The 14,037-nt window shown below is 36.8% G+C and overlaps 2 protein-coding genes across 3 annotated transcripts in view; both read left to right on the top strand.

Annotated features, from left to right (window-relative positions):
* Positions 1–8,015, top strand: part of LOC6033766 (acidic phospholipase A2 PA4) — a 43,745-nt gene extending 35,730 nt beyond the window's left edge. The window contains exons 5-7 of one of the 2 annotated variants that reach the window (XM_038256204.1): positions 1,361–1,448; positions 6,659–7,706; positions 7,850–7,958. In XM_038256204.1, coding sequence (XP_038112132.1) covers positions 1,361–1,448; positions 6,659–6,941 — 371 coding nt within the window. In that variant the 3' untranslated portion in view covers positions 6,942–7,706; positions 7,850–7,958. Of the gene's footprint in view, positions 1–1,360; positions 1,449–6,658; positions 7,707–7,849 lie in introns of both variants that reach the window. The other variant, XM_038256205.1, reaches the window with a different exon arrangement.
* A 1,842-nt stretch (positions 8,016–9,857) lies between these two features.
* LOC6033765 lies at positions 9,858–12,680 on the top strand. Its single transcript, XM_001844118.2, has 3 exons — positions 9,858–10,698; positions 12,247–12,393; positions 12,458–12,680. The coding sequence occupies exons 1-3, from the start codon at positions 10,214–10,216 to the stop codon at positions 12,678–12,680; spliced, it is 855 nt and encodes a 284-aa protein (XP_001844170.2). The 5' UTR covers positions 9,858–10,213.
* Positions 12,681–14,037: the final 1,357 nt, after the last annotated feature.

Here is a 14,037-nt window from a genome sequence, read left to right as displayed (position 1 = left end):
GCCCATTCTGGAAATTTCTGAAAAGTTGGCATTTGATGTCCTCTTAAACAAATAAAAAAAAAATATTAAAAATAGTGTTTTTTTGCAAATCAAGTTTTAGTGACAAAAAGTTATATAAAAAATCACCAAAAAATTTTACCGTGTATCATTTTTTTTCAGTGTAGTCCATATCCATACCTACAACTTTGCCGAAGACAACAAATCGATCAAAAAATTTCTTCAAAAGATACAGATTTTTGAATTTTCACATATCATTTTTGTATGGACAACTGCCAAATTTGTATGGAAAATTATGTGGACAAACTAATGATGCAAAATGGCTTCTTTGGGCATACCGAAAGCACCAAAAAAGTTTCAGCCGGATTAAAAAATACAAAAATTAAAATTAAAGAAAAAAGCCCGATTCTGTAGAGAACTGCTCAAATATAAAAATATTGCATGTCAGATTTAGAACTATTTTTTTTGAAAATATTGTTCATAAGAAAATTGATTGTACGTTGCAAGCAAAATGTCTTTATTCCACAAATTTTCGAGACGAGATTTGTCTGATCATGCCTTCCGTCGAACTGAGGAGTAAATGTCGGCCCCGGTCTAACCTAGAGGCTAGGTCGTTAGCTCAATCCAGAGTTGCATTGTTAATTTGATTTTGGTTAACCGCGGTGGACTTTCAAAAATCCACCAAAGCATTTACATTGATCACACAAAAAACTGTGGTAGAGAAGTATCCACCGGTAGATGCTTTGGTGGATTTTTGACACTTCGAATTATTTCAAGAAATTCCACCGCGATTAACCAAATCTAATGCAACTCAGGTGTAGAAGTCGTCTCCCTGGGTCCTGTCTCGGTGGAGTCGCTGATAGACCAGTTTGACTCACAATCCAAAGGTCGTCAGTTTGAATCCCGAAGTGGATGGAAGCCTCAACAATCAAGCCTTCGGACACCTAGTTTCGATTAAGAATCTCGCAATCAAGAACGCCAAGGCAATGCTGTAGAGCGAACAATTTATTTTTTTAATCTGCTCTCTTATTAGTTTTTTTTGGACCGCCAACCAAAACCTCAAATTTTTTCCGTAAGAATAAACTCGCACACTTACAAAAAAATACAACTTGTTTTTATTTGACGCACCCATGCTTCCCAGCGCCGTGCATCTTAATTTCTGCTCGTTAATTTCAAACCCGAGCAACACCTCGCTCATGTGTCATATTTGGCCACCAAGTGTCATCTCATAAATTCCATCATTAGCATCACTTTAGCGCGTCTCATGTGACCCCTTGGCATGCCCCCTTTGCCACCTAACCTATGCCGTGTCACATTTGTTTTGATTTCATCTTCTTTTTCCACGTTTTATGCTCAATTTCAGAAACTTCAAACACTTTGGGGGCCGTTTTCTTCAACGTGGTCCAGGTGACATGCTTCAGCGAGAGACGCCCGTGTTCAATTTGGCAGAGGTCAGTACGAACGTGTTGGAGAGGGGAAGGGGGCAGCATAACGGTTTTTTAACGCCAACGGATGCGTTACGCACGACGGTCGTGAACTTGATTTGAATCCAACCGAGTGTCAAGTGTTTCAAACCGTGAGAACTTGATGAGTTTTAAATGTTTTAAGCATTTCTATCAGTGATAACCTTGGGTGCCCTAATTCAGGCGCTGTTTTGACCATGTATTTTGGAATATTTAGATGCACATTATATCAATTACCTATTCTAGAAATGTGATCAAATCAATAGTTCTTTTTCAAACCAGCTTTGAAGTCAGGTAACAATATTTGTTGTTTTTCTCTCAATTGGAAAAAGTGATATTTTACAGTTCCATGAATATAAAGGTGGAAGTATAAGTAATTCCCCTCTTACTTTACTGCCGTTTTGCGCATAATTGTCCCATGTCAGGTTTGGACGATTATGACTTTATGACATTTTTGAGTTTAGTTTGATGTGTACTTTAAGAAAAACACATCATTCGGAAACTCATTAAAAATAACACCAAGTCTGTTTGTCCCATCGTTAAACTTCTACGCACAATTGTCCCACCAAGCATTTTCCTACACGGAATCATTAGTTTTACTAAGCATTATGTCTTGTTTACCTGTTGTTTAGCAAGAAAATCACAAATAAGTGTGATAAACTGATAACTGGGGTGATTAGGGGCACATAGAGCGAATAGGAGCCCACGGCACAATTATGCGTAGAAACAAAGAAATCGGTCGACAAATTTTAATCGCGTTTTTCTCAGTTGCACTTTTTTGAACATGGGACAATAATGCGTAGAACTGCAACTAGAGGGTGACGATTCTCGAGATTTTAAATTTCCCGGGAATCGAGAGTTGAATTTGGCCATTTCCCGGGAATTCCCGGGACCCGGGAGTTTTTTTTACTATGACAATAGTGCCAATAATTTTAAAGGGAAAGGTCATACATTAGTTTATTTCCATTTTTCGTAATTGGTAATACGTTGGCAATGCGTATAATACGCAACTTTTGATACCCAAACAGTTTTAGTGAAAAAAGTTATTTTTTTCTCGTTTTCGTCATTTTTCGGTTTTTGCGCGTGGCGCGTCTTAAAACTCAGTTTTTATTTTCAAAATATCATATCTCGGAAACGTACGGTTCGACATCGCCAATTTTTTACAAGAAATGTAAAATTTTCTGAGGAATCCGATAATCATATTTTTAAACATAGGCTCTTTGGTCCAGACACGGTCAAAAAGTAATTTTAAGTTTTTATACGACTTTTTGAAATGTCAAGTTAGATTTTTGAAACTTCTTGCTACTTTCCCCAAATAGCCAAACTAATCATCTTTCTTTTGCGTCTAAAACAGCTAAAAGCAGAAGAAACCACGCGGAGGTATGATTTTTTTTTTTTTGAAAAAAGTGGTTTTTGCGAAAAATGACGAAAATTGCCATATTTCGAGCCAACTTTGAATGATGTAGGTAACCCTATTGGCAAACAAAAATACGGGTCTTATAATTTTGGCCAAGGAACCCCCAGACAAATTTTGAGCCCTATCGGAGAATTTTTTTTTCGGTTCGGGTTCTTTTCAAATGGAATTGCTAAATAATTTCCCACTATCGGGATTTTTGCAACAATTTGCTTTTTTTTTAAGGTCAGCTGAAAATATTCATTGAAGATATATTAACACTGGAACGCCCAACGCATGTCCAACTTACACTCACGCCCAAGCCTCCCAAAAAAGTTGGAACGGTAACTTCAGCACGCCCGTTCTCGGGCATAACTCAACCAATCGGGACGATTCTTGTTTCCAGTGATTTGTAAGAATGTCTAGATGATCCTAAAATTTTGCAGAACTTGATTTGAACAAATCTGTAATTTCTGCGACCGAAAACATCAATCTAGACATCCTAACAAATCACTGGAATCATCTTGATTGGTTGAGTTATGCCCGAGAACCATTGAGTTGAAGTTACCGTTCCAACTTTTTTTGAGCCTTGGGCGTTGGAATGTTAACATTTATCAGGAAAACCCGAATGTTCACAAGTAGCGGACCTTAACAAAGATTAAGGCAATCTTTACAGATTGCCAACCAAATTTCTTCCAAGATATATCCAAACATTGAGATTGAGGCGAAACACAAAATGACTTATTGACATCAAAAATAAAATTGCTATGCTCGAGAGAGGGTATGGAAATTTATTTTTTTTAAAAGAGGTTTTCCTATAAGAAAAGATAAAAAAAACTAAAAAAAAAATATTTTATTTCTGGGATGTAACTGCTAAGTATGCTATAAAGAAAATGATGGGTTCCACATTATTTAAGCTTCTCTCAATTATAATTATTGGAATTTTTGACAAGTTAACATCCAATGTTCTAAACCATTTCGAGTTTTTCAAATGTTTTTTCTGATTATTTTATAAAATTTTGCTTCAATATTTATAAGTATAAAATTTCCCGGGACTCTCGACCAAATTTCCCGGGAATCGAGAGGTCCAAAAATGGTCGATTTCCCGGGAATTTTTTCCCGGGAATTCCCGCTCGTCACCCTCTAACTGCAACCTTCCAAGATGAACAGAGAATTTTACAGATTTATTTTTAAATTATAACATCTATTTTTCTCGGTACACCTAAGAATCAGAAATTGGGAAATAACTTTTTTTTTGAACAAATTTTAAAATGACGAGTCAACTCAGTTCATACTAATTTGTTTTCGCAATGCCGTGTGCCGTGTTGTGGCCAAGACTTTATTGATGACTTATTAAGACTAATAAATTCCAAAAATAACTTTTAAACATTAGGGTGATCTACACCGTGCTAGGGTAGTTTCAAAATGGCATTTTTTTGTAAATTTTCGCAAAAAACACATTTCTCAAAACATCATAACTCCGTGCCATTTTAACCGATTTTAGCTGTCTTGGCTGCAAATGAAAGATTATTTGTTGGCAAAATAGTAAAAAGTTTTAAAAATCTAGCCTAACACTTGAAAAGGTCGTATGTAACTTTAAAATGCCGTTTTGACGATGTCTGGACCAAACAGCCAATGTCTGAAATATGTTAATTGGATTCCTTGGGAAATTTTACGTAACATACTCTTAAATGGGAGAAGTTCATTAACAGGATTCTATGATATGATTTTTTGATAATAAAAACTAGATTTTTCGGCGCGCCGCGGAAAAAACGGCAAAATGACGAAAACGGGAAAAACAAATAGTTATTTGCACTAAAACTGTGTTAACTTTAAAATTTAGGCGACGATATTTACGTTTTTGGGTACCACATTGAACCTTAATTGAAAACGAAACTTTTGGTACCCAAAAATTATAGGTCGTTGCTGAAATTTTAAAGTAAGGCCGTTGCGAATAGTTTCAATCGAAATAGAATCAACTGAATCTAAAATGCCTTTTTCTGCATTGATAATCATATTAAGCATGTTTGGGCGCGTCTAAAAATACGTTGAACTTTTATGAAATTACAATGTACAGCAGCGAAAAAACTTTTTTTTTCTCGCAAAAATGAAATGTTCGTCAATGCTTATAAATTTTGCAAAAATAATGCTTGAAAAACAAAAGGGCAGGTGTATAATGCATTTTAAAACACTTTTTTCATTCAAATGTTAATACCGTAGCCTGTAATTTCAATTTCGACTTTGGTCAGAGTCAAGGGACAAAAACTTCAAAAAATATTTGCAATGCAGATATCTTCATTTGAAAAAGTATTATTTTCAAGGGATAACCTTATGGGACCACCCTAACGAATTTTGAAAATTGTCCAAATATATGTTTACTATGTAATTTTGCCCGCTGAATCTGAATCTGCCAGCAGAATTGGCCCAAATTGTCGAAAAATCGATTTTTGGTCATATTTTGGGTTTCCATGTAAAATTATCATTTAAACATAAAACATGACCAAAATCCGTTTTTCGACAATTTGGGTCAATTCTGCTGGCAGATTCAGATTCAGCCAGCAAAATTACATGGAAAAACATATATTTGGACAATTTTCGAAATTCGTCAGGGGGATCTCATAAGGTTTTCCCTAGAAAATTATACTTTTTCAAATGAAGATATCTCGAGAATAATGAAAAACACCCCTGCTGGATCTCTTCTTTTAAATGCAACCTGGCGCTTAAAATTTGGCTTGCGCCTTTTCGAGATATTTAAGTTTTAAATTTGCATCTTTTTTACCTTAAAATCGCTGTAACTTTCGACCCTTAAGTCCAAATTGACATGTCAAAAAATTAAAATGTTTGTTTTTTTAAGCTCTAAAAGTGCTCCGAATACCACTTTTCTCTAAAACTTAACCCCGGATTGCCACGTTTAAAAAACTGATTTTTCATGGTTTGCTCAGATGTTTTCTATAAATTTGGTCGTAGAAGGCGTAGATTACGAGATAAAATTTTGGTGTCTTCGACAAAGTTGCTTGGATTGGAAAGCCCAACAACACTCTAGAAGAAAAAAAAAATCCCAAAAATATTCCTGAAATGTTAGATTTTCAAAATCACCCTAATAGTGAGTGAACCATCCTAATTTCCAAACAAACCAAAAGTTGCCACTTTCTATATGCAACAACTCTTCTCAAGACAGAAAAGCTCCAAAACTTCCCCATTTTACGGAAATTCAATTTTCCACTTAATTTTGCAATCTGGACCACTGTGCAATGGCCTTATCGCAGTTTTAGTGAAAAAAGTTGATTTTTTGCCGTTTTTTTCAGTTTCCCGTTTTTGTGCGTCGAAATTTTTCCCTCAAAAATCAAAAATCAAACTATTTTTCTGTGAAAGGACAACTAAAATCTTTCATTTACATTTATTTTTTTTAGAAAAATGTGGTTTTTGCTAAAATTTACGAAAACTGCAATTTTTGGGTTTGAAGTATTATTTCCGTTGACGATGCCGAAAATATTATCATTATCAAAGCTTTATCTTGCTGCCGTTATCGTCGGATCACTGACAATTCTATCGTTTAGCAACGTTTGTTTTTTTTTTTTATATATTCAACCGTTCTTCACTTAATTAACGGTATTTCGAAACCATCAGAGTATTAGACCAGAGTATTAGACCACCGACAAGTCGTAGTTGAACATGCCCAACTTTCAAGTTCAATTTGATAGGTATCGTCTACTCCACACAATTAGAAAAGACAAACCATAAAACCAGAGAGCCCCATCATCTCTCTCTTCCCATGTCATCTAACCTTCGATCTGTGATTTTTCAGCCCCGAGGGTCACTCTACAGCCGCAGAGTCGTGCCCGCTGCAGTTCTACGCGTCCGACTATTACGTGCCACCTTATCTGCAGCCCCAGCCCGACCTCTTCTACTACCAAAACTCTCTCAAGCGGTCGTTTGATCCAAAGCCCTACGAAGACGTCAACAAACAGCAGCTGAGGCGGGAGTCGTTGAACTTGATTTCGAGAAACTTGGTCAAAGATATGTTTATCCGGCCGTTGAATGGGTTCATTAAGTACTACCTCACTGCCAAGTCCGTTGTTTACGGCTAGAGGGATCGGACTCTTGGGACGATGATCAGCTGTTGACGGCCGGACATTGGAGCGAGGATGGAGGGGGGGACTTCAACTCTGTACTCTTAGAATAGCCTTTTTTTTCATGAGACTGATTGGCCGATGAGCACTGCACCAAGGACGCTGGTGCTTGTGAGTGCCACTAGAATGTGTAAGAAACCTTAGATTAGACAAAAACTAGCGATTTGCTGATCTTCCAGCGATTGGCATTGATTTGATTTAGCATTTTTGTTCGTGATTTTAGAAAGCACCAACCTTAACATAATTCAGTATTATGATTTCATAGCGTAAGTAGACTAGAACAAGTTAAATTTTAACATATCTTTCAGTCCAAACTTCTTCATCTTCAGATTACACCGACAACATATTTTACGCATTTTCAATTCTAGGGGTTGTTTTTGCTTGGAAGTTCCTAGAACCAGTTCCAATTTTAAATTTTGCCATGAAAATTTGGGAGAACCAACTGGTTATCTAAAAAAATATTTTTTTTTAATTGAGACAGTTTGAATTTTTGTTTGGGTAGACTTTTATTTTTAAAACTTTGTAAATAACTCGAAAAATATCATGTAACATAAAAACAACTCTTCAACTTTAGAGTACCTAATAAATAAACGAGTCAAGATGAAGATGTCCGAAGTTTACCAAAATTGTTAGTCACTGCCGCTTCGCTGCTGTTTGTGGATATAAATGTAAAAAGCTTCAATGATAAAATTGAGTTCAAATTTGTGATTCATTTTACAATTGGTAAGAAGGAGTACCTCTTTGTAGGTGGTGGTGGCTGCTGTTGTAACTAACGGTGGATTTATGCTTACTAAACTATTGATTGCTTGATTTTCTTTTATTATAACACTCCTCGACTGAAAACTAATATCTTCTTCCAATTTTAGGGTTGGCTTCAACGAGTCCGAGGCGGACGAGCTGTGCTCCCGTTGGAAATTTCGACCCAGTGAGAAGTTTATGTCTGTAGCCCAGCAAAAGCAAAGCAATGGTTAATGCACTTGTTGTTCCTCTGGGAATTAATGTTAATCAATAAAATAAATAATTGTCTTACAATTTTTGTGTTGCAGTATTTTCAATATCACACCCCTATCAAACAGTATGCACAAAACTTACGTTAACTACACATTTAGTTAAATTTACTGAAATCTGCGCTACTGAAATTTGACAAAGTTTGACAACGTCATACTAATTCCAACTGATATTCAACGAAAAACTTAATGAAATTTTCAGTTTTGCTGTTCAGAGTTAATCGATGCCTCTCTGCTATCTTGTACTAAGCTTGCGTGTTTCCTATCAAGAGAGTGGCAACGAAAATTTAACTGAGAGTGAATTCCAGAATTTGATGTGCAATAACATTGAATGAACAAACTACCATGTGTCTCCTTGGAATGAAAAAAATGGACAATGTTCGTTGCCTACCGAAAGGCAATATTCTTCGTCATAATGTAGCTCAATTCTCTGTATCAAAACCGCCTCTACAAAATGCATTATAGTTTTTGTATGATTGGCAGGTTTTGAATGCCGCGTTTATTTGCCTCGTTACAAAAATCTATCCAAACGATGCCTTTCCGTCAAATTCACCTATTTTCAACTTATTTTGCAAACATTTGAGAGAACATTTTAGCATACTTCTCCTTAAGCTTAAATCATTAATTTTAGTGGAAAGCATTTTTAAAAGCTGTAATAGAACGTCAAAGCGTCGTTGAGTCAACATTAAGTACCCGATGGAATTACATCTTGTTGACCTATTTTATTTTCTTAAATGATAACGAACCTCATTACGACCTCAGTTACTTTTTTGATTAATTCTCTAAATCAAATCGTGTAACTATTTAGCAAAACAATTTAGCATAGCTTGATAATCGGGAAAATATGGGAAATCTGTATTGTTAATTTTTCAATCAAAACCATTCTTAAAATGTTATCAAAATATTTAATTTTAAGGGTGCACAGCAACGAAAGAAGTTGTTGTCTTCTTATTCCAAAATTGCCAAACTCACAGACCCAATCCTGCAACAACTTGATTGCAAAAATAGTCAAATTTTGTTGTAAATTACATTGCGGGTGCAAAAGCTTTGATTGATGTGCACCCTTAAAGAAAACAGATTTTTTAAGTTGCATTGTACATGGTAAAAGCTGGATCTTTACAAAGCGAAAGCGTACTGATGTAGTTTTTCACTACCGTCACCTGGGGCGAATCGGGACTACATTCTACATTGAATAAGGATCAAATTTGGGAATGAATGAACACATTTTGTTGCTCTGAATCAGGTCAAACTGAAACCACTTCAAAAAAGCAAAATATGAGGCGGCAACATTGCTTAAACTGCTATTCGAATTCGCCCCATGTGTCCCAATTCATTCCATATGACGGTATAACAGTTTCTCCAGAATGCTCAACAACGTGTGTAACAATAATGAACGTAATAATGCATTCGTCATAGTTTCATTTATGGCATTCAACAATGTTGTTATCAGAGGTTTACACAAAGCATAAAACTAGTGCAAATAAATATTTGTTCTAACCTATTGGTTCGAAATGCCGATAGGTTGGAAGCCACTTTCCAGTAACTTTGTGACTACCGCAGTAATTTGACCTTGTCCGCAGCAGCACTTACAATTTCAACCAACAAGGTTTATCCAACAGCTGTTCTTATCCATCTTCAGCTGTACTCACAAAAAAAGGTTCTATTAACTTCTGCAGCTAAACTGGTTCAAATGCAAATTCACATTTCAAATTCAAATATTTGTGACAGTGACACAGATCGGTTTCTGCTGCTGGGTGGTACTTATGGAGAGAAAACAGGAGGAAATACACACGTTTTTCACGCCATGTGGATAGTGGCGAAGATTCGGAGTCAGTCAGCATTCGCCGGCAGGCAAGAACTGCTCGCACGCACCGTCTCGTCGCGTTGTCTCTCACCTGTTGCTGCCTGTGCCGTTGCGTTTCACCGTCCCGCGGAATTATTAATTCATAAATGTTGATAAAAATGACGAGGCCTTTTCCGCAGTAGCTGTTTGACATCGGCAGCAGACGACACAGCTAGCTTTTGGCGGCTCCTTCTGACAAGGGAGGATATTTTAGTTTGAACTTGTTTTTTTTTGCCCTATTCAACGAGCCGGGAGACAGCTGATCAGCAGGGAGTTTCAATGTTATAAAAGGTGCGACACTTTGTTCGGTTTCGATCAGTCCGTTATCACGTGTTGTGCGAGACTCGGTTTACGAACGTGTCTAAATTGCCTTTGTCAAGATGAGAGGCATTACATGGCTGGGATTCTCCATGGTCTTGAAGTTGGCTGATTGTGCAGTGATTAAAGCAGCAGGTCAAAGTGAAGAAACCCATCAGCAGCAGTTGGATTACTTTGGGAACCTGAACATTCTGCACAGCTTCCTGCAGGACTACGAGGCACTCGGGTCAAATTGGACCAATCCAGAGTACGAGGACTACGACCACAGCGTTATAGCATCCCTGCAGGATTACGTGAATAGTGCGCGGGAAAATGAAACGTATTACGACCGTCCGACCGGAAGTGGAGGCTTGTCGCACCTGAAGCTCTTGACAAAGTTCTGCGGGCCGGGTAATTGGTCTATCAATGGGGAGGTCACACAGAATCCTTACTTTACGCAAATTGATCAATGCTGTAAGAGTCATGACGAGTGTCCGGACACGGTCGTGGAGCGAAGTGATTATGAAAATTATCCTGGGTTGGAACAGAAGACGCCGTGGTTTACGAGGTGAGAAGACTTTTGGTAATGTGAATAGTGTTAAAAAAATGATCGAAGAAGTTTTTATTTATTAATTCGTTATTCAGCCATCATAGTACGTACAACATCATGTTAATAATCAAAAGTGCAACAAAATTAAGGAAATTTGGTTAGAATGTTACTTGATCTTTACATTTGGTGGTTATGATTGTCCTAGCTGAGTCAGGTTCAATCACATGAGCGAATTAAGTTATTTTTTTCGTTTAGAACAGAAACATAATAACAATATAAGTCCATCAATCACAACACTTAAAGTTTTTTCGTTCTTTTAGAACCTCTGTCGCTGTCAGCGATGGAAAAATTATCATCAGAATGACGTCGTCGTGCTATCTTGTTGCACCCGCCATTTTTTTGTTTTTAATAAAGAGATTTTACCCGCCACGCGTTTTAATGTTTGACCTTGAATAAACAAAAACGAAAGCACGCAATGTAAACAATAACAAACACGTTTTGTTTGGCTGACCATTCTGTGCATTGTTCCGAAGTTGGTTGCTGGAGTCCCGAGTTATAATTACAAATGTTTACGGTAGTCTAACTTGTACGTGCGTCAAACGCGTTCAGACCTGAAATTCCTTTGGCCAGTTGTCACATTTACATCAATTTTCAGGGAGTAGCACGACAATATTAAAGCTACATATTTTCATATGAAAAGTGACAAAAATGCACGGAGTTTTTTCGGATTTCATCGGATTTCGATTTCGGATTTCGACGAAAATACAATCATTTGACGCTCACCACGAGAAAAAATCGTAAGGGAACATGGATCTCCCCTCTCGCGCAAGGATCGGTTAAAGGAATCTAAAAAAAACATCATCTTGAATATTCGGCGAAACATATATTTCACTACTATCGAGAAATTAAAAGTGAGAATGTTGTGAATGGCGTTTTTGAAACACCTTGGTAAGCTTTACAGCAACTGCACAGAAAGTTTAACTCCATGTTGTGATTTGACAGCTCGATACTTGCAAGTGTAACGTCACACGTTGATAAATGTCCTCGCACTTTTTGTAGTTGGCAATATGTGTAGACAAAATCAAATACACTCAACCCCCGGTGGTTGGTCACTTTTTCGTTTGACACTTTTTTAGTTTGTACCCCGTTGGTTGGTCAAAGTCAAACTAAAAAGTGACGAACTGTCACTTTTTACACGGCGCTCACGCACACTATCAAAACAAACGTTTGGTAGTATGTGTGAACTCCGTGTAAAAGGGGTGTCAAACTAAAACGTGACCCCGTTCGTTTGACAACAGTTGGTGTCAAACCAACGGGGTTTGAGTGTAAATTAATTTAGGGCTCTGGAAGGCATCATTCCAGATCGGCCATTGAGCTTGCATTGAGCGGCCATGTTTGTTTTAGAAAAACATTCAAATCTTGATTCAGAATGTATCAATCAAAACATGGTTTTCTTTGTGTTGTTTGTAGAAGCATTTGACATATCGTGATTATTTTTCCATTCCAATTTACTATTTCTGAACCCTGAATTCAGAACCATCATTGACATATTTTTCACCCCAACAGATTACGTTGCAGCTGCGATGCTCAGTTCTTCACGTGCTTACGAGATGTATCAACATTCTTCGCTTACGCAGTGGCTTGGATCTACAGCAAAGTACAAGCCCATTGTTTCGAGTATGAATATCCAGTTTTGGAGTGCAAAAATTCTATGTAATCCACAGGATTTGTCACTAAAGCCATGCATTTATAATTATTATATTTTTTATTCATTCAGGTACGACGGACTAATATCATTGCCAAGATGTACGGAATACCTGGTGGACAACTCGAGTCCAAAGCAATGGCAATGGTTCAATGTGCCCCACCTGAGTGCAAAACAAGCATGCTTCCCTAATACCTCATACCGTTACAAGTTGTTTTGGTTTGTGGCAAACCAAAGTAAAAGGAAAATTATTCAACAAATGAACGAATCACAGAGAGTATCAATTCCTGATTGAGGTCTGAAAGTTCCTATTAAAGTAATGTAAAGTGAAACAAACCATATATATTTATTTTTTTGAAGACATCAAAGCGCAGTGAAATATTTTCAAATACCGTCATCTGGGGTGGAACAGGACATATAGGGCGTTTTGGGTCAGCTGTTTTAGCCATGTTATTGCACAATATTGGGAATAGCAAAAATAATGCATCGTACTATCTTTGGCTGATAAGGGTATATGATCAAAACTGGTTTGGTTTTGGTTGATAGGTCGAACAATTTAAATACTCATTCGTATTTATTGGTCCAATCGTAGCAGGATTAACAATGACAAATATTTATTATAACTAAAAAAAGTTATTAATTTGTATGGAACCAACAAGGGTCGAAATTTCGCAAATTCTCACTCCGTTGCAACGTCACGGAGTAATCGATGTGGCAAATGAAAAGTTTGACTTGAAATTAGTTTTCCATAGTCACTACTTGGAGAAAATTTAATTTTTAATACGAATTTCGTGTCGTTGCAACGCCGGAATATGTCACTTGCATCTCTTTGGTAACTTGTAATAGGACTTGGCCATTTTCAAGTAATGTTACATATTTTTTTGAAAGCTACCTATCTGGCGGTTTGGAGATAAATTTAGTATGGAGGCCCCCCCTCCTCCCATTGTTCTCCATACTAAATTTATCTCCACACCGCCAACCGGAAGGCCTTAATGCAAAAAAAAAAAAATGACTAGACATTTTTTTTCGATGGATCAATTATGGTTGTCTTGGAACGAACTGCCAACTGGGACTTTTGCTGTCAAGAAGGGCCGCAAAGTGGTGTGACAAAAATCAAAAAATGAAAGTTAAATTTCAGTAGTGTTAGTATTTTTCTATTTTTTCTCATACATTCAAAAACACCCAAATTTTGAGCAAGATTGGATGGAATTTGAATTTTTGGCGGCTTTGAGAGTGCAAACATTTTTGTTATTTCTAGTAGCTGAAACTTCAAAATTCGCAAAAAATATGTTTTCTTCAAGCTTGCATAACTCCGCCAATTTTAAGCCAAATTTGATTCTTCTGGCTGCATTCGAAAGGTATTTAAAAGTTGTTAATTTTACTGTTCTTGAAATTTTGATGGACCCCTCCCCCTTTTTAGCTATTCAAACGAAAGAAAGCATTAAAACTATTTTCAAGATTTTTTCGAATTTCAACCCATCAGGAACAATTTTGTACGGGTGTGACCAAAGTCTCGTATGCAGTTTCTGTCATGAAATTTAATGTACTTTCAGACTGTGTATAGCAAATTTTGCTCATACTTGCTCGAAAGATCAAAATTTGCATGTTTCTAAAAAAAGTCAAAGTGGATCTACTCTACTCTATTCACGAAT

Source organism: Culex quinquefasciatus, chromosome 2, assembly GCF_015732765.1.
Source record: "Culex quinquefasciatus strain JHB chromosome 2, VPISU_Cqui_1.0_pri_paternal, whole genome shotgun sequence".
Classification (NCBI taxonomy): Eukaryota; Metazoa; Arthropoda; class Insecta; order Diptera; family Culicidae; genus Culex; species Culex quinquefasciatus.
The sequence above is the reverse complement of the archived record's forward strand: the minus strand, read 5'-3'. Positions and strand labels throughout refer to the sequence as shown.

Bases quoted from the DNA above. Each gene is read 5' to 3' on its own strand.
- LOC6033765 (XM_001844118.2), top strand. From the start codon at position 10,214: ATGAGAGGCATTACATGGCTGGGATTCTCCATGGTCTTGAAGTTGGCT. The intron at 10,699-12,246 runs GTGAGAAGACTT...TCACCCCAACAG, and splicing joins AAGACGCCGTGGTTTACGAG to ATTACGTTGCAGCTGCGATG. The intron at 12,394-12,457 runs GTAATCCACAGG...TTATTCATTCAG, and splicing joins TTGGAGTGCAAAAATTCTAT to GTACGACGGACTAATATCAT.